We start from the raw sequence: 23942 nt of genomic DNA on the forward strand, positions 1-23942 counted from the left end.
ATTTAGGCTATTCCTTTTTAACTAAGCAATTACAAAACAAAGTAATACATTCTATTATTAACCACCATCAAATAGATCAAATAAACCCCTGTTCATTTTGAGATCTCTGAAACTGGCGTCAGCGGCTGATAATTAGTCATGATTATCCTCTTTATTGGTTGCCGGAGTGTAAAACTGAAGACGCATCGACAAAATAATAGAAAGAATTCGGTTCTGGTGTCGCTAAAATAAACATCGGCCATGTTTATATGTTCTCTCTCATCCCAGTGACAAGAAACACAAAAATTCGTTCACCTCCTCTCTTACTTTCCCTTTTAAATTATGTTTTCATTCCTTTATTTTTGATCGCATCAACCAGACGTCGCGATCTCAAAGCGAACATGACTTAACCCATCATCAATTTATTAGAGAACAAAATATAATAACCCGGCGCGTAGCGCCGGAATACCACTAGTATGTAACTATGTAACAGAATTTTTTTTATTTGAAGTAAAATTATATCCGTGCGTGCACGGGATCATATACTAGTTTATACTAATGCTCTAAATTTTTTTTTAAAAATCTAATGTTCCGATTGGTGATTCATATTAGAAGAACAATATTAACTGAAACAACATTAAATGCTTTTTATCAGAAAAAAATATAAACGAAAAATATATAATAAACAGAAAGAAATCAACAAAAATAAATGTAATGAATCTTCTTCCGCTTGCTCCGTTTTTATTCTAGAAGATTTTTACTTATTTATTTATCAATAAGAAGCGTAATTAAGACAGATGATGTTGAAAATTAAACCGAATCATAGTTTACAACAAGACTAGGACAAGTCTTCTACACACTGAACTGGACTATTTGTTATCTACGGTTACGAGAGATCCTACGCTTGAGGTAAGAAGTAACGGTCTTAGTTAGTGGTTACGCTCGTGCGCACATACAGTGACCATTATGTTAAACGGCACCGTTCTAGAACGTCATCCCTGAACAAACCCGAGCTGTTTATTACCATTTTCGTCATTATTCTCTTTCCATCTTCGCCGATATTTTCATTTTCTCTCCCGAATCGCCGGAATCTTATCACCGTCCCACTTTCTTTAAACTTTAGAGCCTCTCTCCAAGGAATACGCCTCCTCCTTACTAAGATATGATCCGATTCGCCTTCTCCATGTCTCTCTCTCAAACCCTAATCTAAACTAGGTTAACCTTTTGATCTTCTCCTTTCTCATCTTCTAAATCCCAAATCAGAGATCCAATTCATCCGAATTCCTTTCTGGGCCTTCCAAATTTAGTAACTTTCTGATCGGGTTTTTCGATAAATGTGGTAGATCGAGACCATTTCTGGGGGTGCATGAGGATTTGGTGTTTTGATTGCTTCACCGACGAAGACGAAGACGAGGAAGGTAGACTGAAACAATCGGCTATGGATAACTACAACAACAAAGAAGATGTCGATTTTGATCTAAACGAGAGGGAAGTAGGATTCTTGAACGAGATGCTGCTGGACACTGAGGAGGAGGAGGAGGAGGAGGGTGCTGAATTGGAGGAGCAGTTATGGTTATCTGAGATTCGCTCCAATCATTTACTTCTTCAAGGAGAGAGTAGCAATGCTGCTGTAGGTGAAGGTGAGGATTGTACGATGGAGGAAGCTGATCACGATTCGTATCACAAACGTGCTAAAGTCTACTCTAGTGGCCTTGCGTGAGCTCTCTTAACTTTTCTTCTTTTTTTTAGTGTTGTTTGTTTGTTTGTTCGTTTTGTGTAATTCTGATGATGAAGTTTATTAGTTGCAGTGATGCTGGAAACTCTGGCTCTTCGGTGGAGAGAAGTGTGAGTTTTGGTGCTTCTTCTAGGACGGATGCTGATATGTTCTGTCAGAATTTCATCTTGAATTATAGTCGGAAAGATGGGAAGAAAGATGAGGGAGATGATAACGGTTCTTCTGAGTCGGAAGATTTTGAAGTTCATATTGATTTGACTGATGACCTCTTGCATATGGTACACATTTTTTTTCTTTTCATTTATCATCGATTTGTAGGTATCATTTTCTTTGTTTTTTTTATATATTTTTTTTTGTTTGTTAGGTGTTCTCGTTCTTGAATCACGTCGACCTCTGTCGCTCTGCTATGGTGTGTCGTCAGTGGAGAGTAGCTAGCTCTCATGACGAATTTTGGAAGGTCTTGAACTTTGAAAATACGAGGATTTCTATCGAGCAATGTAAGTTGTTCTTCCATACATTTGTTAAAGCTGTCTTCTCTGTTATTTGCCATTGGAAGAAAACAAATTTAGTATATATTTTTTTTAATAATGCCTGTAAAGCGTAATAAATCTTATGTTGACTGTGTAAACCTTGAAGGAATTGGAGGATTGATTGTGGGTTTATCGAGTCTTGTACTCTTGTACACTTGTTTTATATTCAGTGAGAGTATCAATAGAATTGTGGCTTTGAGGGCATTGGTTCTGCATTTTTGAATGATGAGATTGGCCTTCAAAATAAAATAGAAGCACCAAAATATGCCTCCGCTGTGTTACTTAAACTTGTATTTCTTCCGTTTTACTACTCCACTCCATAAGCTGGAAGGCATAACGTACATAAATAAAATATAACATTTCGTTGCTTCGTTGCAGTTGAAGACATGTGTCTTCGCTATCCCAATGCCACTGAAGTGAATGTTTATGGCACTCCTGCTGTTAACGCTCTGGCTATGAAAGCAGCTACCACTTTAAGGTATCTGTTTTTTTTTTAAAGCTGATGGTTTCTTAAATTAAGCTGATAATCTGATATACATCCATCTCAATCTTTTCGTCTGTTTCAGGAATCTGGAGGTCTTGACTGTAGGAAAAGGTCATATCAGTGAAAACTTTTTCCAGGCATTGGGGGAGTGTAATATGTTAAGGAGCGTGACTGTAAATGATGCTATTCTGGGAAATGGTGCTCAGGAAATTCACCTGAGTCATGATCGGCTACGTGAACTTAAAATTACAAAATGCCGTGTCATGCGTTTGTCTATCAGGTGAAATTGTTTTTCCATTCATTCATTCATTCTTATTCGTTTATGTGTATGTCATTCTCATTTATTTTTTTATTTTTCTATCGTTTAGGTGTCCACAGCTCAGGTCTTTATCATTAAAGAGAAGCAACATGTCACAGGCGATGCTTAACTGTCCACTCCTCCAACTTCTTGATATAGCTTCGTGCCATAAGCTCCTGGATGCTGCTATCCGTTCAGCTGCCATTTCGTGTCCTCAGTTAGAGTCACTCGATGTTTCCAACTGTTCCTGTGTCAGTGATGAAACGTTGCGTGAAATAGCCCAGGCTTGTGCGGGTCTCCATATTCTTAATGCTTCATACTGCCCCAATATATCTCTTGAGGTTGGTTCTCTTATCTGATGTTGCTTTTCCTACCCCACTCTGCTGTTTCGTACTCATTTTCTGACTTTTGTTCCCTTTTCTTCTTTGAAGTCAGTACATCTCCCCATGTTGACAGTTCTCAAGCTTCATAGCTGTGAGGGTATAACGTCTGCGTCTATGACATGGATTGCTAATAGTCCTGCGCTGGAGGTCTGTGATTGCTTTTGTTTTTTTCCACACCCACATACACGTTTTTCTACAACCCTTACCTAGAGGTCACTGTTTCCAGTTGAGTTAATCACATGTTATCTATTGCAGGTTTTGGAGCTTGATAACTGTAATCTGTTGACATCTGTCGTGTTGCATCTCTCCCGTTTGCAGAGTATTAGCCTAGTCCATTGCCGCAAGTATAGTCCTCATCTGTAGTTTGCTCTGCATATTTTATTGTGATGAGTCTTTATGCCTTAAAAAGATTTTGCTATTATTTTGCTTACACGTCCTCTTTTCGTTGTGTTTAACAGATTCACAGAGCTGAATTTGCAAAGCGTCATGCTTTCATCCATCACTGTTTCAAACTGTCCAGCACTTCGCCGAATCACAATCACTTCCAACTCCCTTCGAGTATGCACTTAGTTAGCATGATTTGTTAATACAGTTCCATTAGGAATTTTTTAATCTGATTAACCCGTTAACATCTCTTCATTTTGGTTGCAGCGATTAGCTCTCCAGAAACAGGAGAATTTGACAACATTAGTTCTGCAATGCCAGTCCTTGCAAGAAGTGGATCTCTCTGATTGTGAATCACTGTCCAACGCTGTTTGTGAAATATTTAGTAATGATGGTGGATGCCCAATGCTGAAATCATTAATTCTTGACAACTGTGAGGTGTGATACGGTTGCTTCTGTTCATTTGCTAGTGCATAATTTATTGAAATGAAAACAGGCAGTGAGGGATATATTTGGTAGTTGTTTAATTAATTCTGCCTCTTGTATCATCTTGTAGAGCTTAACAGAAGTGCGATTCTGCAATTCCTCGTTGGCTAGTCTCTCCCTTGTTGGATGTCGTGCTGTTACTTCTCTTGAGTTGAAGTGCCCTCGCATAGAGCAGATCTGTTTGGATGGATGTGATCATCTTGAAACTGCATTCTTCCAGCCTGTGAGTGTTACTTCTCTCATTTTAAATAACTAACTTTGTCTTAACTGATGGATTTCTTGTTTCTCCCTTCTGGTTGTGAATAGGTTGCGCTCCGGTCTCTGAATTTAGGAATATGTCCAAAATTGAGTGTGCTCAATATCGAAGCACCCTATATGGTGTCCCTTGAACTAAAAGGCTGTGGTGTACTGTCTGAAGCATCCATCATTTGTCCCCTGTTAACATCTTTAGATGCGTCTTTCTGCGGGTAATTATACATTTGTTTGTTATTTTTCATCTTCATGACTGATTTTATGGTGCTGCTAAACAATTTTCACGATTACCTTTTCCAGGCAACTGAGGGATGACTGTCTGTCGGCAACCACTGCTTCTTGCCCACTAATCGAGTCACTGGTGCTAATGTCTTGCCCTTCCATTGGCTCTGATGGCTTGTCTTCCTTGAACGGGCTCCCAAATCTGACTGTTCTTGATTTGTCGTACACTTTCTTGATGAATTTGGAGCCTGTCTTCAAGTCCTGTACTCGACTGAAGGTAATTAAGTCCTTGTGTCTGTCGGCAATAGAGCATATATACTTAATATTATTTCCATAATAACTTCTTTTCATATTTTATTGTTTAGGTGCTCAAATTACAAGCCTGCAAATATCTCACTGACACATCACTGGAGCCTCTATACAAAGAAGGTGCTTTACCTGCACTTGAAGAGTTGGACTTGTCTTATGGAACTCTCTGTCAGACTGCCATAGATGATCTACTTGCGTGCTGCACACACTTGACCCATCTGAGCTTGAACGGCTGTGTTAATATGCATGACCTCGATTGGGGTTCAACCAATGTACATCTATTTGATTACTTCGGTGTAAACAGTTCTACTGAGAATACTCAAGAACCAGCTGAAACAGCCAACCGGTTACTGCAAAACCTCAATTGTGTGGGTTGCCCCAATATCAGAAAAGTGCTGATACCACCTGCAGCTCGGTTTTATCATCTATCAACACTGAACCTTTCGCTATCGGTCAATTTAAAGGAGGTTGATCTTGCCTGTTCCAACCTGGTCTTGCTTAATCTAAGGTATGAATAAAAATTTACCATTTGTTTATTTGACTTGGATCTTTATTTCTCATCAATGATTGGGTTTTTATTCCATAGCAACTGTTGCTCTCTGGAAGTACTGAAGCTTGCCTGCCCAAGATTGGCTAGTCTCTTTCTTCAGGTACGTTTTTGCCCTATACTAGGCTCCTCCTTTTTTGGGCTTTATGTATGTGAAAGATGGATATCTATAGCTCCAGTACTTGTTTGTACATCGAAACACACTTTGATACCAACCTTTGTTTTTTGGTAGTCTTGTAACATGGATGAAGCAGGAGTTGAAGCAGCTATATCAGGATGCTGCTCACTAGAGACACTGGATCTCCGTTTCTGTCCGAAGGTAATAATAACAATATATGGAGTGTTTACTTCATATCAAAATTTAGCAAATAATCCATGGATTCATAAGAGACTTTAAATTTTTGAAAAACATGTCTTGTTTGGTGATTAACAGATATCCTCGGTGAGCATGGCGAGGTTCCGAGCAGTGTGTCCTAGTTTGAAGCGAGTCTTCAGCAGTCCAAATCTTGCAGATTAGGGATTTGCGCATGGGAATGTTTTATTATATACTAGTATTGAGCATGGGAATACTTTTTTTCTTATAAATGACAATTTTCAGTTTTGTGACAAAATGTTATGTATAAAATAACTTCGATCTATAAGAAGGAGATGTGTGTATCGAGAACAAAAACTTCAAAACATTGAAAATATATAGAAAATCGTTGACGAATTTGATTTATTGTCTCTTTTCCTATTATTTCTGGCAGTCGCGAAAATGCCGTGAAGTTGAAAAAGTAGATTTCGTATCATTGTGTATTTAAAAACTGCAGTAATGTAAACATGAACCTGCTAATATGTATCTCTGTTAATCCTCCTAGAATTTAATCGACTTTTCCATGGTATTGTCATCTTCAGCTCTTTAATAAACCAGTTTTGATTACTTATACCTGAATCATTTAAGCTATAGAGAAACAAAAGTACAGTTACGCAATTATTTTGTTATAGGAAAATGATGAGAATATCGTAATTGAATTTTGATAAAAAAATAACATTGTAGTTGAATAAGAAGTAATACATTGTACATGGAATTGTATTATGGCTAACAAATGGAAATATATCTTATAGATCTAGGAAGAAAATATGGTGAATTAGGAGAAGAATAATCCAATTTGCTATCCTTATGTTGGAAAGGAAAGATATCAATAATTTTTTGGCTAAATTTTGGCAGGATTGATCATGTTACACCAAACATATTTGATTATTTAAACTAAAAACAATTTTTTTTTTGTCGGGTTTATTATGCTATTAGAAACAACGAGAAACATTACATAGATGATATTACAGCTGACTATTCTACTTGCCTTATAAGAATTCATGTCTGACTGCATCATCCTGAGCCGTCCTATGAGATCCATTCATGACGGTATTCCTTGCGCTATGCTAAAGATCCCTTGTAAGACTTATCTCCAATATTCTGCATAATTCGCTTTCTCCGGGAATTGAAACCCAGACCTCCTGGTGTAGAAATTGCATCGCCTGAAATTCGAACCCCAGACTTGGGTGTAGAAGCCTTTAAACCTTGACCACTATGTCACAGTGCAAACTAAAAACAATTTAACTCCACATTTTCTATGTTTTTTTGTTTGTCTGTCTGGAGCTGTCTTTTTCTTTTATATGCGAATGCGATCCGTGATGGCGGGAAGTAATTTTTTTATATTTTTTGTTCTTTATTTACATTTTAACACTTGCAGTTTAACTTAAACCAAAAAACAAAAAACTGTTCGCAGCAGTAATTACCGTCTTCTCTCTAACTCACTCGCTCTCCTTAGGATGTCCCTCTCCTTAGGGTTTCAATAGTTTCACTTGAAATTTGAAAAACTATCCGTCGCGCTCTCTTCACCTCTCTCTCTCTCTCTCTCTCCCTCTATATCGCTGTGCCTCTTGCGTCGCCCAATCCAATCCTCTAGGGTTTTCTCTTCGAGCTCACCAGAAGTTCAGTTCAGTTCAGTTAGAGATTGATTTGTCTTCCAATGGAATCGAATCTGCGGAAGGGCGACAAGGTTTGGGTGGAGGATGAGAATTTAGCTTGGATTGCCGGCGAAGTTCTCGATTCTCCGGGAAACAAGGTCCATGTCGAAACTTCCACAGGAAAACAGGTTTGATTGATTGATTAACCGGAAAAAAAAACTTCTGCTTCGTCTCCTCTTTCTTTTCGCCTTATCCGTTGTTGTTGCCGCTTGGGGGTTTAGGTTTTCGTCTCCTTGGGGAAGGTGTTTCGGAGGGATCCAGACGAGGAGGAGGAGCATAATGGAGTGGATGATATGACTAAGCTGACTTACTTGCACGAGGCTGGTGTGCTTTACAATCTACAGAGGAGATACGCTCTCAATGATATCTACGTTAGTTCTTCTCTTTTTTCACTCTTGTTTGTGAATTGGTCTGTGTGAGTATAGTTGCAGCTTGGGTTCTAGCTTTTTATACTGCCTGTGGTACTTCATTGAGTCTCGGTTATCAGTATTCTCGTGGAGTTTCTTGGGTGTATCCGTTTGTGGTCTAAGACATGGTTCCACATGAAGTAGATTCATGCTTCGTCTAGGATACTGTGGTGAAGAATTAAAATTTAGCTGTGAAGTATGCATTTAGGTATGTTAACTCTTTGGGAATTCTTAGGTATCTTTAAAATGTAGTTGAGGTCTGTGTGTTTGAGTTTCAGTACTTGAATGATACATGTAACTGCTAAGCACTGTCCGTAATCTGGAAAAAAAAGTTTTGGACAGCATAGGATATGGCCTCTGTATTTATGCTTTACCAATCAAATTCCACCTTTGGCAATGCGGAATTACACTTTAGGGGAAATGTCATGTTGCCCATGTAGCCGCAACTATAGTCCCCCATGTAGCCGCAACTATAGTCCAGTTTCGTCTACGATACTGTGGTGGGTATGGGGAAGACTTAAAATTTATCTGTGAAGTATGCATTTAGGTCTGTTCTCTTTGGTAAATCTTAGTTTCCTTATGTAGGTGGGGAAAGGTTTTCACTCAGCTAGATTCTTCTGATGTGAATGCTGGCTTGCCCTTTGAATATTTTGGTGGCAGCTTGATCTTTCATTTATTTATGTCCGTATTGAGATAATACTACTTGTTTGGAACTATTTGTTGTAATAATTTCGATCTATTCGTTCCTGAATGATGTATCTTCTTGCAACGACGCTCTATCTCTTTTGCAGACATACACTGGAAGCATTCTAATCGCTGTTAATCCGTTTAAAAAGCTTCCACATCTCTACAATGGGTACATGATGGAGCAGTACAAGGGAGCACCATTCGGTGAGCTCAGTCCTCATGTTTTTGCAGTTTCTGAAGTTGCATACAGGTGGTCCACCCTTTTTACCTACTTGTTCTGACATTCTTAGCTGTTAACTCTCTGTCACGTTAACGAATTAACCGCATGTATGCTTCATAATTCAGAGCGATGATTGACGACAGGCGAAGCCAGTCTATACTCGTTAGCGGTGAAAGTGGAGCTGGAAAAACTGAGACAACTAAACTAATCATGCAGTATCTTACATATGTTGGTGGACGTGCTGCTGAAGATAATAGAAGTGTTGAGCAGCAAGTGCTTGAAGTAAGATCTTGCTCACACAATTTGTAGCTTTTATCCTTTTTCAAAGATGTCTTTTACTTTCCCTCTGGTATTTATTTGCAAATAAATTTTAGGCGATCATGTCTGACTTTCTTTGTTTGCGACTGATCTAATATAAGTATTCTTTTCTGCAGTCAAATCCTCTCTTGGAAGCATTTGGGAATGCGAAAACAGTTAGAAACGATAATTCCAGGTGGGTTATGGAGTTTTGTTTTTATGTCTTTCGTCAACAATTTTTTTTCATGATGGTATCTTAATAAATGATTAGAAACCAGTATCTTCTTGTACTGAAACTGTAAACTTAAGTGGTTTATTAACCCTTTTCTTTCAGTAAGGTCGTAGCTCTACTTCAGATAGATGGTTTATAGATAAGTTATTGCATTAAGACTTTACAACCCCTTGTAATTGTACCAATGTGAAATGCATATTTGGTTTATTAAACTACACCTTGTACGTTGAGTATGGTAACAGTCTTAATGCTACTGGGAGGAACTAGGTTTTCTTTTCCTGTTCATTTCACATGTATAGAACATTAGTCATTAATGTTTATAATTTTGGAATCTTATTTTGCAAACATTGAATTCATATGGCATTTTAGCTGCAGTTATTTTGTATTGCCCTAGCTTTTAGTTATATTTTAAGATTCCTTAGTTTGACGGGTTTACTGACCAAACTACCGAATGTTGGTTTGTTCAGCCGTTTTGGGAAGTTTGTGGAAATCCAATTTGACGCAAGTGGTAGAATATCTGGTGCGGCAATCAGAACGTATCTTCTGGAGAGATCACGTGTAGTCCGCATAACAGACCCTGAGAGGAACTATCACTGTTTCTATCAGCTTTGCGCTTCTGGGAGTGTAATTATTTCCTGCTCTTTATACGTGTCATAAGATATTGGTTTCGGTTCTCTTATCTGTTAATGTTCTTGTTTGGTATAGGACGCTGAAAAATACAAACTAAGCAATCCACATCAATTTCATTATCTCAATCAAAGCAAGACCTATGACCTGGAGGGAGTAAGCAACGCAGAAGAGTATAAGAATACAAGGAGAGCCATGGATATTGTGGGCATAAGTCACGATGAGCAGGTGTTCTGACTTCTAATTGGATGTAATATATTTTTCTTCTGTCAATTTTTGGTCGTCTTTGCTTACTGCCCCTATAATTTATCAGGAAGGGATATTCCGCACGCTTGCTGCGATTCTGCATCTTGGAAATGTTGAGTTTTCCTCGGGAAAAGAGCATGATTCTTCAGTAGTAAAGGATCATGAATCTAGAAATCATTTGCAGATGGCTGCTGATCTTTTCAGGTACATGGAATACTCTGATTAGTACCAATACTTCGGTGTACAAAGAGATATCTTGTATAATTGTTGTATTCTGCAAAATTAACCAGGTGTGATGCAAATCTTTTACTTGCTTCTCTCTGCACACGTTCAATTCTGACCCGTGAAGGTACCATAATCAAAGCACTCGACTGTAATGCTGCTGTTATTAGCCGGGATGCACTAGCGAAGACTGTTTACGCCCGTCTGTTTGACTGGTTTGCTTCATATGCTTCATTCTTTATTGAGTGGATATTTGTTAATGCATTACACTTGTGTTTAAACCTTTTAATTTACGCTACTGTCAGGTTGGTAGATAAAATTAATAGGTCTGTTGGGCAAGATCCAAACTCCCATTTTCAAATTGGAGTCCTGGACATTTATGGCTTTGAATGCTTTAAGAGTAACAGGTTAGCGTTAATCTGTTAAATTAGTTAAATAATTGTTTATATCTTTTCCCATCTCTATTCACTGAGAGTTTATTGGTGCATATGTTTAGAACTGTGTAAACTATGTCTGGGCTGGTGCCTTTCTGATTGCTTGATATACCTTTTTCACCCGAACAATATCTAAAAATGAAAACCCAATACATGTTTGCACGTTGCAGTTTTGAACAATTTTGCATCAATTTTGCAAATGAAAAGCTTCAGCTGCATTTCAATGAGGTAATATAGGCGAATCATTCTCAAAGGTTTTACCAGATTTTAGGGACATTCCTTCCTCTCCTTATGATCCCTGCTCTGTTTTCAGCATGTATTTAAGATGGAGCAGGATGAGTACAGAAAAGAAGAGATCAATTGGAGTTTTATTGAGTTTATTGACAATCAGGATGTCGTGGACCTTATAGAGAAGGTACATTTCTCCATGTCAGTTAGATTTATATTAAAGACTCTGTTCCAGTTTCTCGCCCCTTAACCTTTTGTGATCTCTCAAACTTGTCTCAAAACTTCAGTGAGTTTTTTTTTGTCACATTCAGTGAGTTTGATTATAGTACATTGTTTTGAATTCTCATGTCTTTTTATTTATTTACTACTAATTTCTCAAATTGTCGAGGAATAGAATTGAACACCTTTTAAACAGGGTAATTTATTACATCGTGCCAATTCTAAAGAGTTAGTGGGGTTTGATGATATTGTGTTAGTGTGGCGAATACATTCCCACACGTCTGTTTAGTATGATGCCATTTTTACTCCCATCATAGAATGTAGACGATAAATGATCCAGTTTATAACTGCAAGAATACGAAAACTTAGTTAGAAGACATTTCCTTCATCAATTGATAGTTTTATTGCATGTTGGTATGGTGAAACTTAATAATAGAGTGTCTTTTCAACGTTTCTGTTGTAGGTTCCAGCCTCAATCATTGTGTTCCTTTTTTGTTTTGTGAACATCAAGCAGACATGACAGCAAAACTTATCTATCTTCCTCTGATTCTAACTTTGATATTTTTGCTACCTGCAGAAACCTATTGGGGTAATTGCACTGTTGGATGAAGCTTGGTACAATATTCTCGTCTCATCTTGAGTCTTCACAATACGTATGCTCTTTTTGTGCGCTAACCTATCTTTGTCTGCTTTTATGCAGCATGTTTCCTAGATCAACACATGAGTCATTTTCAATGAAGCTGTTCCAGAACTTTAAAATTCATCCGAGATTGGAGAAGACAAAGTTTTCAGAGACGGACTTTACTCTCTCTCATTATGCTGGCAAGGCAAGTCTTTCTCTAGGACAAAGCTTAATGTTTTTTTTGGTTTCCTTCAAATCCCAATGAATTTCTCCCATTCCATTTCTGCAGGTTACTTACCAGACTGAAACCTTTCTGGATAAAAATCGTGATTATACTATAGTGGAACACTGCAATCTGTTATCTTCCTCAATATGCCCCTTTGTTGCTGGACTTTTTGCCTCCGCGCCAGAGGAGTCTGCCAGGTCTTCTTACAAATTTTCTTCCGTGTCTTCCAGATTTAAGGTCGGTAATACTGTCCAGCTATTTCTCTTTGCAAGATACTCTGTCATGAAAGTTGTATATATTAAGAACAGATCGTGAACCCAATCGTTGATTTGATCATTAAATTTTATTCTAGCAACAACTTCAAGCCCTCATGGAAACTCTCAGCAAAACGGAGCCTCACTATGTTCGTTGTGTGAAGCCGAACACACTCAACAGACCTCGAAAGTTTGAGAATCTTAGTGTTTTACATCAACTTCGTTGTGGGGTTAGTATATTATGTGATCTTAGTTCTTTTTCACGTTTTCTGTGGTAGTTGTAGTCTATATACAATGCGAGAAACCTTCAGCTTTTTTTCAATGGCTAGTTTGATAACGTCTTGTATTTCACAATTTGATAGGGAGTATTGGAAGCTGTTCGGATTAGTCTTGCAGGGTATCCCACACGAAGGAATTATTCAGACTTTGTGGATCGGTTTGGTCTGCTAGCCCCAGAATTCATGGATGAGAGGTACGCATATTTGATGTATGATTCCTTGCAACTGTGTGAACCTGTGTAAAAGTTATTTGACATGTTTCTGTGACCGCTTGATTGCGGAAAAAAATAGATAAAACTTAAGCATTATTTGTAGCTTTCGGCCAGATAGAATCTATATCCTGCATTGAACTTATTGCCAAACAAAAATAATTTGTTAATATATACATTATTTGCAGCAATGATGAGCAGGCACTTACCGAGAAAATCTTGAGAAAGTTAGGTCTGGGGAATTATCAGGTATGCTTCTTGGTGGTCTCTATGAACAAAGGATTTTCTCTAATGCATGACTCCCTGTCAGATATCGATTTGTTGATATTTGTATCATCTTTCACAGTTAGGAAGGACAAAAGTGTTCCTTAGAGCTGGTCAAATTGGCATTTTGGACTCTAGGCGGACTGAAGTTCTTGATACTTCTGCAAAACTCATTCAGCGAAGACTAAGAACATTTGTTGCGCATCAAAACTTCATCGCTGCCCGGGCTTGTGCAATTTCTATTCAAGCATACTGTAGAGGTGCCTTTCTCATTCACTATTATTCTTCTTATTCTCTTGCATTCGAAATTTTGTGGTCGTTTTCAGATACGTGACACCTACTCTCCGAAAACTATTTATTAATTTCTTTTGTTTAACATGTTCACATGCATCTTTCGAGAAAATTGTGGGTACTAGTATTTATTTCATTTCTAAGCCTAATAAAAATAAAAATAATATCCGTTGGCAAGGATGCCTGTCCCGAAATGCCTATGCCGCCAGAAGGAATGCAGCGGCAGCAGTATTGGTACAAAAGCATGCGCGCAGGTGGCTGTCAAGATGTGCATATGTGAAACTTGTATCGGCTGCATTAGTAACACAGTCTTGCATCCGTGCTGACTCAGCTCGTTTAAAGTTTACTCATCAGAAAGAGCACAGAGCTGCTTCTCTTATTCAGGTACGTAGGATCTCCAAGTTCATATGATACATTATGTGTTACACTTTTTGTCGTATTAAGTTCTTACATAGGGTGATATGTTTTCTTTTAGTTTCCTGATATGACCTCATTCATCATTTCAGTCTAATGCATTTCATTTTGTTTAATATTATATATATTAAATATCTTAGGCTCGTTGGAGAATGCATAAGTTTCGCACAGCATTCAGGCACCGCCAATCTTCTATCATTGCTATTCAATGTTGTTGGCGGCAGAAGCTGGCGAAGAGAGAGTTTAGAAAACTTAAACAGGTATGTTCTAGTCATTGTTGAGAGCAGGATTTTATCAATTAGCTACCTATCACTCAAAGGATGAATATGCAAATCGATGTTGCGCAGGCAGCTAACGAAGCAGGTTCTTTGCGATTAGCCAAAACTAAACTTGAGAAGCGGTTAGAAGATCTTGAATGGCGGTTACAGCTTGAGAAACGATTGCGAGTATGTTGCCAATTTTGTTATCTGTATAGCACTGATCCCTTAAACAGAGTAAATAACTAAACGTGCTTTACATTCAGACAAGTGGTGAGGAGGCCAAGTCAGGTGAAATATCCAAGCTTCAGAGAACATTAGAATCCTTCAGCATCAAACTAGATGCAGCTAAGCTGGCTACCATTAATGAGTGCAATAAGAATGCAGTACTTCAAAAGCAACTAGACATATCCATGAAGGAGAAGGCTGCTGTTGAAAGAGAACTTAATGGAATGGTTGAACTGGAAAAAGATAACACTCTGTTGAAGGTAATTTTCCTCTCCTTTAAATTGACTGTATGTTAAGAGCTTGTTCTGTCATGGTCGTGAACTGGGGATACCTTTTAAAGAGATCCGTTCTCTATCGTTGGTTTTTCTTTAAGTTGAAATTTACTTGGCGTTCTCTTTACCTGATAAGCAAAGACTTTAAAATCTGTAGAAATTTGCAACACCTGATATTTGAATGTAGAAACAAGACTCGTGTCTCTTGTAAGTTGATGCCTCGTACATTTTGGTTTGTTGGTGGTGTGTTAAAATTTACTCAGCTTTTTTGGTCATAAAGAGTCTTTGAGTCTCTTCCCTTGGGTCAACCACAATGATGATTTAGTTAACCTGCTGGTTGGTCATGTTTTTAAAATCTTCTATATTCTCCAGTCTGTGCTTAAAGAGTGGTGACTGCGATTTGAAGTATATACAGTTTTCTGGCTATCCACAAGTTGGTTATGGACAATTTTAACTTGATCCTATATATATATTTATAAATTGCATTTTTGAAAACGCAGTAAGATTTCTGAGAAATGATCTCAAAAGTGAGTAAATCTTTGGTTAGTATGCCTTATTCTTTTCTTTGTTCACTGCTTCTTCTATTTGTAGGGTATCTTTTTAATGATGCTTTCACCCTTTGCATAGAGACCCAAATTCTGTCGTCTTGGTTGTTCATCGGTTTTTGCTAACGTTTTTTAATCACAGAATTCGATGAATTCCTTGGAAAAGAAGAATCTTGTTCTGGAGAAGGAGCTACTCAGTGCTAAGACGGATTGCAATAACACACTACAGAAGTTGAAGGAAGCTGATAATAGATGTTCTGAACTCCAGACGAGTGTTCAAAGGTATGTAGTTGCAGGTCTTTTTCTCAACTTTAGGTTTGTGTCTAACAGCTATACTTATTTTTTTCTGTTGAGTGTTTTTATTTAGCCTCGAAGAAAAACTCTCTCACCTGGAGAACGAGAACCATGTCTTAAGGCAGAAGACTTTTAGTATATCCCCAGAGAGACTAGGACGGATAGTTGGTGAAGTATGTGATCTTTTACTATTCTCTACTGCATTTTTTTGTTACATGCATGTACGAAAGTCTACACTCTGTTACTGGATATCTTAATCGTTTGAACCATTCATTTGTAACTAATTGTCATTGTGTTCTCTTTGGTCTTTACTTACCGACTGCTCATTATTACAGTCTCCTCAACAGAAACACTCTAGTGCTGTTGTACCAGCTCAGATTGACAGGACATCTGTTTTCGTACGTAACTACTTCTTTTTTCCGTTACCTATATCTTTCTTTTCATTTCTAGATTGTAAATGCTTGAAAATGAGTACCCTAATTATGCCAGTGATATATACAGGAGACACCCACGCCTTCAAAACGCATCATGCCATTTTCACATAGCCAGTCAGAGTCACGTCGATCCAAATTCACTGCAGAAAAAAACGTGGTAAACATTAACTGCCATTTTCATTGTGAATGAAGAAACTGGTTTTCCTGACCTGATTGTATCATGTTCTAATCAATATGTTTGTATTATCTCAAATTCTTTTTTCCTTTCTTCTCATATAGAGCCTTCTTGTTGTTAGCTAAAGTAGATAGTGGGTTTTGACATAAGTTACCACTTCAATGCTATTGCAGGAGATCCACGAATTGCTCTCCAGATGTATCAAGGAAAATTTGGGATTCAGTGATGATAAGCCCCTGGCTGCTTGTGTGATATACAAATGTCTTCTGCACTGGCACGCCTTTGAATCTGAGAGCACAGCCATATTTAACATCATTATCGAGGGAATTAATGAAGCCCTTAAGGTGAGTCTTGATCTTGTAACAACTTTCTTCCAAATTAGACAAAATGATACGAACCCTTTTATGTTATTATTTACTTCTGTGGTTTATGTTTATTTCAGGGTGGAGATGAAAACAGTGTATTACCATATTGGCTTTCAAACTCTTCAGCACTTCTATGCCTCTTGCAGAGAAATCTGCGGACAAATAGTTTTGTAAATGGTAGTGCTCAGCGTTCTGGGAAGGCGGCATATGTGAGTTAAATTGATATCTCCAGTAGAGAGTAGTTTGCAAGTTTCATTTATATGGAATTGAAATGGCTAAATCTAAATTCTAATCGTCTATTGTTTATTGAGATTCAGAAATTGCGTGCTAACTTGTTTCACTGATGTTCTGTTTCTTGCTTACCAGGGAGTAAAGTCTCCTTTCAAAATTAATGGACCTGACGATGGTGTTCCGCATATAGAAGCAAGATATCCAGCAATACTATTTAAACAGCATCTGACAGCATGCGTGGAGAAGATTTATGGTCTAATTCGTGACAATGTGAAGAAAGAATTATCACCGCTTCTTGGATTATGCATTCAGGTGAGAGTCCGAAAGTTGGTAGATGATATTCAACATCTTTGATAATGCTTTTCTGAATTATTGATTGGATACCATACTGCTTAGTCTTTTAACATGCATCAAAATACCCATTTACCGCCATTTGGTCTTTTAAGATCTGATTTGATCGTACCTTATATTCCTAAAAATTGCAATTTGATGATGATAGCGATTTGATCGTACCTTTATTCCTAAAAATTGCAATTTGATGATGATAGCGTTATTAATTTTGTATTCTACTAGCTGTGGTAGAGATTCCATCTCTTTAGTTACAAAATACAGAAAAGTTTGGTGGAAATATGTTATAACTTTTTAAGTGTTCCTCTGATGATTCTCAAGGCACCCAAGGCTTCACGAGGGACTGCTGGAAAATCCTTTAGATCACCAAACGGTGTGCCCCAGCAATTTCCAAGTAGTCAATGGGAAAATATACTCAAATTCTTGGATTCTCTCATGTCCCGCCTACGAGAAAACCATGTATGCACATCCCATAGTTTCAATTACCTAATTATTGTCGTAGACTTAGTAAATACTTTGTGATTTTCCTTTTTCTCCACATTCGAGGATTAGGAATTAGAATGTTCATGTACCATGATTTCTCGTGTTTTAGAAATATCTACATTGTTCTATTTTCTAAACTTGATTCTTGTATATTGGTAGGTGCCCTCGTTTTTCATTCGCAAGCTTGTGACTCAGGTTTTCTCATTTATCAACCTATCACTTTTCAACAGGTAGATGTGATCTTAATTCCAGTTCTTTGCTTTATTGCTTAAGCGCAAATTACATTTTGTTTTCTGCATATCTATAATCCAAATTTCTTTTTTTCAGTCTTCTCCTTCGACGTGAATGTTGCACATTTTCAAATGGGGAATATGTGAAATCTGGGATTACAGAATTGGAGAAGTGGACAGCCCGTGTCAAGGAGGAGGTAAACCATGTTATATACTCCTTAGTTGCTTCATAGATAGGGATGGATGTCATCCGTGATCTAAAATTTTGTGAATGCAGTTTTCAGGAACATCTTGGCAGGAGTTAAGTTTCATTAGACAAGCTGTTGGATTCTTGGTAAAACTCATCTTCTTCTCTGATAAAGAAGTCTTTTTTTTTATTGTAATGGAACTTGTATTCAATTGGTTTACATTTTATCCTAAGGTTATACACCAGAAAAGAAAAAAATCGCTGGATGAAATCAGTCAGGATCTATGCCCGGTACGTCAACATTTTCTATGGTTTCCGTTTGCTTCTTTCCTTATGCTTCCTGGCCGTAAAACTTTTGAAATCTCACCAAAACTACTCGGCGCTTTTTGTTCAATTGCAGGCATTGACAATAAGGCAAATATATCGAATAAGTACGCTGTACTGGGATGATAAATATGGAACTCAAAGTGTCTCAAGTGAGGTGAGTTGATATCTAAAAACTTTTAGTCGTGGGAGTTAAATTGTGTTGAATGTCAATTGAAAGACACCTTAACACATCTTTGTGCGGTAGGTGGTTTCTCAAATGAGGGTACTTGTTGACAAGGATAGCAGCCAAAAATTAACATCGAATTCATTCTTGCTGGATGATGATATGAGGTATTATTCTCTTCCTTTTTTTTAGTAAGTTGGCTCTCAAGTTTAATTTATACGTAAGTTGAATCAAATGGAAATACGGTAGTAAAAACACAGACGTTTATATCTCTAGCTCGGCCAGGGGTTAAAATTGTGGTTTAGGCATGTTAAGTTCTGAGAATCCTTGTAGACTGAAAGAAGTTTTTAGCATTTCGAGTGTGTGGTTTTGGGCATTTGGTTGAGAGTTTCTCTCATTAATCAACTTTCTCGCTCATAACTTCAACGTAATTTAAAGATTAATGTATAGTTTTGTGTGTGTATGTGTGCAGCATTCCTTTCTCGGCAGAAGATATAGATAAGGCTATCCCAGTTTTAGACCCATCAGAAATAGAAGCACCGAAGTTTGTATCAGAATATACTTGTGCACTGTCCCTCGTCAAGAAACCATCCACAGCTTCAGTCTCAAAGCAGATCCTTTGATGCATTAGTTAGGCGTCAGTAAAATTAGAAAAATCAGTTGGTATTGCAAATTTCTCTATGTTGAGAAATGAACAATGGAAACTTAGACTTTTGGTAACTGTAGAATTTTACTAAATGTTGTAGGCGAAATATTTGTAGTTGTAAAACTTTGTCAGTTTCTCTTTTTGGACTGTAAATGGTAGAACATCTTTGTGAATACAGTATTAAGTAATTAATTAATCATCATTCGTTGAAGTTCTGAATATTGTCATTCTTCATTGCACATTTGCGTTTTTTAATACATTGCCATTCTTCATTACACATTTGCTTCTTTTTAGAACTTTATTCTTACGAGATTTAGTTGCCAACTACTATGTTGACATATGATGATACTTTTTGTTAATGTCAAAGTGTTCGAATACTTTCGAGAGTGGTTTGTCGTTTAGAGCTTTTGGTAGTTTGGCAAACCACTTGAACTTTAATGTTTTTATTGGTGACCAATTTGAATATTACAAGACACAATTTGAAACTTCGTTTTAAATCATATTTAATGTTTTTCAGAATATTTTCCTGATATTATGATGTTTAAGATATTGTTGAACTCCAATCTGGGGAACCTGTTCTTAATGATCTTCAATTTCATCTTACCAATATTATAAAGTTACATGAAAACATGAGCAAGTAGCAATGTTACGTAAATTACTAAATAGTTTATATGTTTACTACTAACCACGCTTAATCAAATATCATGTAGTAAATGTATAAATATTGTTATTGAGATCCCTTCAGAAATTTCAAAACGATATTGTTGAACTCTTGAGCACATTCGATCTGGGGAACATGTGAAGTGTTCTCAATGATTTCCAGTTTTGTTTTATCTCCAAGAATCCTACATAAATATACCAACAATTGCAGCATTTAGACAATATGCTTAAGAATAGTAATGATACTACAGTTAGTTAATATACGATAAAGCTTGAACTTCTTGTACTTACTCTTTTAGTTCGTAGGCCATCTTCACCGGAAATATCTGATCTTTGTCTCCCCAAATTATAAGGACTTCCTAAGAGAATATAAACACTTCACCGTTAATTAGATGATTTCCAGTTAAGTACACATATTAATGTTAGGAGTAAATAGCGTTTGAATTGGAAAATATTTGTGACATGTTTATTATAACATCAAGACTACAAAAAACTTCATGTACGAACCTGAGAAAGAGGATCGATGTTTAGTTTCTCATCCCTGCCAAGAGTCACCCCTTTCAATAGTTCTACTTTCTCCTTTCTATTCTTCTGATATAAATTCTGCATATATTATACCAAAGGAAAAATTCATAATAGTTTTCATCTTTTTATCATTCTTATTTTCCACACAAAACCAGAAATAAAAGAACATGAAGAAGAAAGTACTTAGGTTACTTACACTAATAACGTCGTTCCAGAGAGCATCAGGAAACACACGAACTAGCCTCGAAGAAGATGCTAACCCCATAAGTGTCCGCAGCTCTGTGGCAGTTGATGGTAACATAACCTTCTCAATGCACTCACAGTTGGATCTTTGCAATAAACTTTCACTGTCACACTTTCCCATGTTGATTCCTGAGCTTGCAATCACTACTTTCTCCACTTTTCGCGGCCACATTTTTGCCATATGGTACGCCACAAATCCTCCGTAGCTTGTTCCAACCACATTAAACTTCTGTATTCCTATTTTCTCCATTAGGTTTTCCATGCACTCCGCCTTGTTATTTTTATTGTTGGAGCATTAAGATATTCATGTGTTTAGTATACCACAAATAGTTCAAATCTTTTAGGTATAAGGGCTAACATATCAATGTCTAAACTCTAAAGATAACCCACACGAACCCAACACATAACCGAAATTTACCAATTCGTTATAGGTATCTATTTTATGACTCAAACCGACTAGGACCCAGTTAGAACCGATCTGAAACAGAATAAAAAAAAATCATGTACTGAATGGGATCCGACGATCGACGATCTGAATGTCCATACCTAATTTAACTTATAGTTTATATTGAGTTTATTGCTAAAATGTATATGTAGTCTGAATAGAATTAATTCATATTAATTTGGAATAAATAAAAGTATTTCTTAGCTATTAATTATTATTAAGAAAAAACATTATTTTTATTTTTAATATAACAATACTTTTTAGAAACACTACACCAAAACAATAATAGTGATCAATGACATAAGGTTCATATCCGATATATTCCTAAAGATGATCTTGTTCATTTACAATCAAAACAGCTATGAACTATAGAGAGAGTTAGAACGTTTTTATATTACCTGGAAGACCTCGGAGCGATTGGTGGAGGAACTAGTAGAGTCACCGAAGAAAACAAGATCGGGACAATATAGCCGGAAAGCGGACGGAGAGAAGGCTTGAATCTGTCGCCTCCACTGCCACATAGAGGATGGACCGAAGCCGTGGAGGAGAAGCATCACTGGTCTTTCGTCGGTGCCATGGTCTAGAGGTGGTGGACCCCAGAAGTGGATGGTTGTTTCAGAATCTATGGAGAGAGTCTGCGACGTTAGTCCTGCCGCCGTAAGGCAGCGGCGGAGGTAGCCTTCTAGAAGGCGTGTTGGGCTGAGGTAAGACAACAGCGACATATATCTACTCTGCTCTACTCTACCCTTCTTGGCTTCTTGTAAGAAAAGAGAGGGTGAGAAATGATAAAATGAATTTGAAGTTCTTTTTATTCAATGTACTAGATTTTGACCCGCACGCCTGTGCGGGTGTATTTTTTTATAAAATATGTTGCTATTTATTTTTCATATCAATATATTAGTTGGACAAAAAACTCGAATCCAAAAAATCAAATCGATCCCGATCCAAAAAAAAGTACCAATCCCGAACCGAAATTGATAGTTAAATTAACTATCTAAATTATTCAAAATTTTGGTATTTAGAAAACTGAAACCGAATCCAATCCGAATCGAAGTATTTCGTATATCCGAATATATTCGAAATAGATTTATTTAGATTTAATATATTTTAAAACATCCAAAACATATATGGTAGTTTTAAGTTGGTGTAAATAATTGATAATATATATAAATAATCATATGTAAATATCTAAAATCGTTAAACTATATTCAAAACACCAAAAATATTTAAAATAATTATTGATTATCTATCCAAATATTTAAATCAAACCAATTTATATGTTATGTTTAGGTATTCTGACATATATTATTCAAATTTATATCTAATATATTATTTTGTTTATATATTTTGAGAAATTTAAAGTATATAATAAATTTTAAAAACAGTTTAAATTGGTTATCCAAACACGAATGAACCCGCAAAGATCTGAATCGAATCCAAACTAAAATTTAGAAATATCCGAATGAGACTGAAATCTTTGACCCCGGAAACCCGAAACCCAAACAGACCTGAACGAAATCCGAATGGGTACCCGAACGTCCATCCCTAATTCACGATCTATTATTTTTCCCTTAAAAACAGAGTAAACAGAGTAAACATATAATTAATAGTATTTTATATGTATTATCATATAAATAATTACATATATTATATTTAAAAAATTTAATGTCAAATAAAAAATCATAATTTAAGTTGGTATATGAAAATTGATTTTTTATTGTATTTTTCTTATATATATTGAAAACATTTTTCAATAATGGTTATGGAAAATATTTTAGTAAAAATAAAATTTTGAATATATGTATATGCTGAATCAATTTTTGATATAAATCAACTTTAAATTATTTATTTGATTTGAAATATATATATAAAGTTTAAATTTTGTTTTATGATTATTCTAGACCAATGATTTTTTAGATAATTAGATTAGCTGATTTCGTATATTTTAAAGTTGACCCAAATAAATAGTTTTTCTTTCTTATAATATAATAGATTTCCAATTTTTCTTAATAACATAAATTCATTCATTTCTTAATATACTGTTATATTTGTTTCCAAACAACATTGTATTTCTTTTTATAGTGCTATTCATGTTTTCAAACAAACCTATTTTTAACTGCTATCCAATTTTCCAAACAAACATCTTTTTAAATTGTTATCTATGTTTCTAAACAAATTCAATTTGTACTTCAATTTTAATAATATAGATGTTATAATCCAAAGATTGGCATATATAGTATAAGCCAAAGATTGGCATATGTAGTTATTTAGAAAATAATTGTTATAATGTCGTTTCAAATTTTTTTTTTGTAGAGAACAGTTTTATAACTATAAGTTTGTGTTCATGTGCAATAGGATTATGAGTCCAGTTTTATGGTCAAAAATTAGATATGTGTATCTGGCTAAAGATGGTTAGATAAATGGCAATTAGGCCCAACTCTAAGTAAATTTACATAAAAATCACGTAGCCCATTGATAATTAGAAGAAAGAAAAAGTGATGGGCTTCACATATGGCATGTAATTTAGATGGACAAATAACAAAAAGTCTTTAATTAAAACCAGTGGCATTTACTTGTAAATAATGAAGTTAAGTTAGGGTAAATTCCAATTTGTACTTCACTTTTAATAGAATATAGATAGATAGGAACATCTATTTATAGGAAAAACTATTTTAATAATGATTTGTTTCCATTCTTCAATATACTAGAAACGACCAAAGTAGTTTAATATTTTTTTCATTAATATATACGATCATGGTTTCTAATTCCATGAAAGAAACACTTATTTCACTATGTCAAATTAGTGGTTTAATATTCTTTTCATTAATATATACGATCATGGTTTCTAATTCCATGAAAAAACTTATTTAACTATGTCAAATTAGTACTAA

The 23942-nt window shown here is 36.1% G+C and overlaps 3 protein-coding genes across 4 annotated transcripts; 2 read left to right on the top strand and 1 right to left on the bottom strand.

The window, feature by feature from the left end:
* The first annotated feature begins 1023 nt into the window (after positions 1-1023).
* On the top strand, positions 1024-6318 carry LOC108849826 (F-box/LRR-repeat protein 15). 2 transcript variants are annotated; one of them, XM_018623430.2, is made up of 18 exons: positions 1024-1194; positions 1323-1695; positions 1782-1992; positions 2079-2211; positions 2623-2722; positions 2811-3008; positions 3097-3367; positions 3458-3556; positions 3665-3753; positions 3868-3967; positions 4061-4231; positions 4350-4502; positions 4586-4746; positions 4832-5030; positions 5119-5570; positions 5649-5712; positions 5842-5928; positions 6043-6318. In XM_018623430.2, the coding sequence occupies exons 2-18, from the start codon at positions 1346-1348 to the stop codon at positions 6124-6126; spliced, it is 2922 nt and encodes a 973-aa protein (XP_018478932.1). In that variant the 5' UTR covers positions 1024-1194; positions 1323-1345; the 3' UTR covers positions 6127-6318. The 2 variants fall into 2 exon arrangements, with proteins under 2 accessions (XP_018478932.1, XP_018478933.1); XM_018623431.2 differs by having other exon boundaries at positions 1024-1695; positions 1788-1992.
* Positions 6319-7457: 1139 nt separating this feature from the next.
* On the top strand, positions 7458-19397 carry LOC108849946 (myosin-15). Its single transcript, XM_057009856.1, has 38 exons — positions 7458-7744; positions 7838-7987; positions 8815-8960; positions 9056-9212; positions 9365-9423; positions 9927-10083; positions 10165-10314; positions 10400-10536; positions 10623-10769; positions 10860-10961; positions 11159-11216; positions 11302-11403; positions 12013-12050; positions 12136-12262; positions 12347-12520; positions 12636-12767; positions 12900-13009; positions 13213-13273; positions 13371-13548; positions 13758-13963; positions 14134-14253; positions 14341-14439; positions 14517-14738; positions 15438-15577; positions 15663-15762; positions 15925-15987; positions 16091-16180; positions 16372-16542; positions 16641-16772; positions 16930-17106; positions 17464-17601; positions 17785-17855; positions 17953-18052; positions 18133-18189; positions 18277-18333; positions 18443-18523; positions 18614-18699; positions 19005-19397. The coding sequence occupies exons 1-38, from the start codon at positions 7619-7621 to the stop codon at positions 19153-19155; spliced, it is 4572 nt and encodes a 1523-aa protein (XP_056865836.1). The 5' UTR covers positions 7458-7618; the 3' UTR covers positions 19156-19397.
* A 346-nt stretch (positions 19398-19743) lies between these two features.
* Positions 19744-21842, bottom strand: LOC130510696 (uncharacterized). The gene is made up of 5 exons (XM_057007269.1): positions 21450-21842; positions 20560-20877; positions 20346-20441; positions 20130-20197; positions 19744-20023 (listed from the first exon to the last, which is right to left on the bottom strand). The coding sequence occupies exons 1-5, from the start codon at positions 21771-21773 to the stop codon at positions 19906-19908; spliced, it is 924 nt and encodes a 307-aa protein (XP_056863249.1). The 5' UTR covers positions 21774-21842; the 3' UTR covers positions 19744-19905.
* Positions 21843-23942: the final 2100 nt, after the last annotated feature.

This window comes from Raphanus sativus, chromosome 4 (assembly GCF_000801105.2).
Source record: "Raphanus sativus cultivar WK10039 chromosome 4, ASM80110v3, whole genome shotgun sequence".
Taxonomy (NCBI): Eukaryota; Viridiplantae; Streptophyta; class Magnoliopsida; order Brassicales; family Brassicaceae; genus Raphanus; species Raphanus sativus.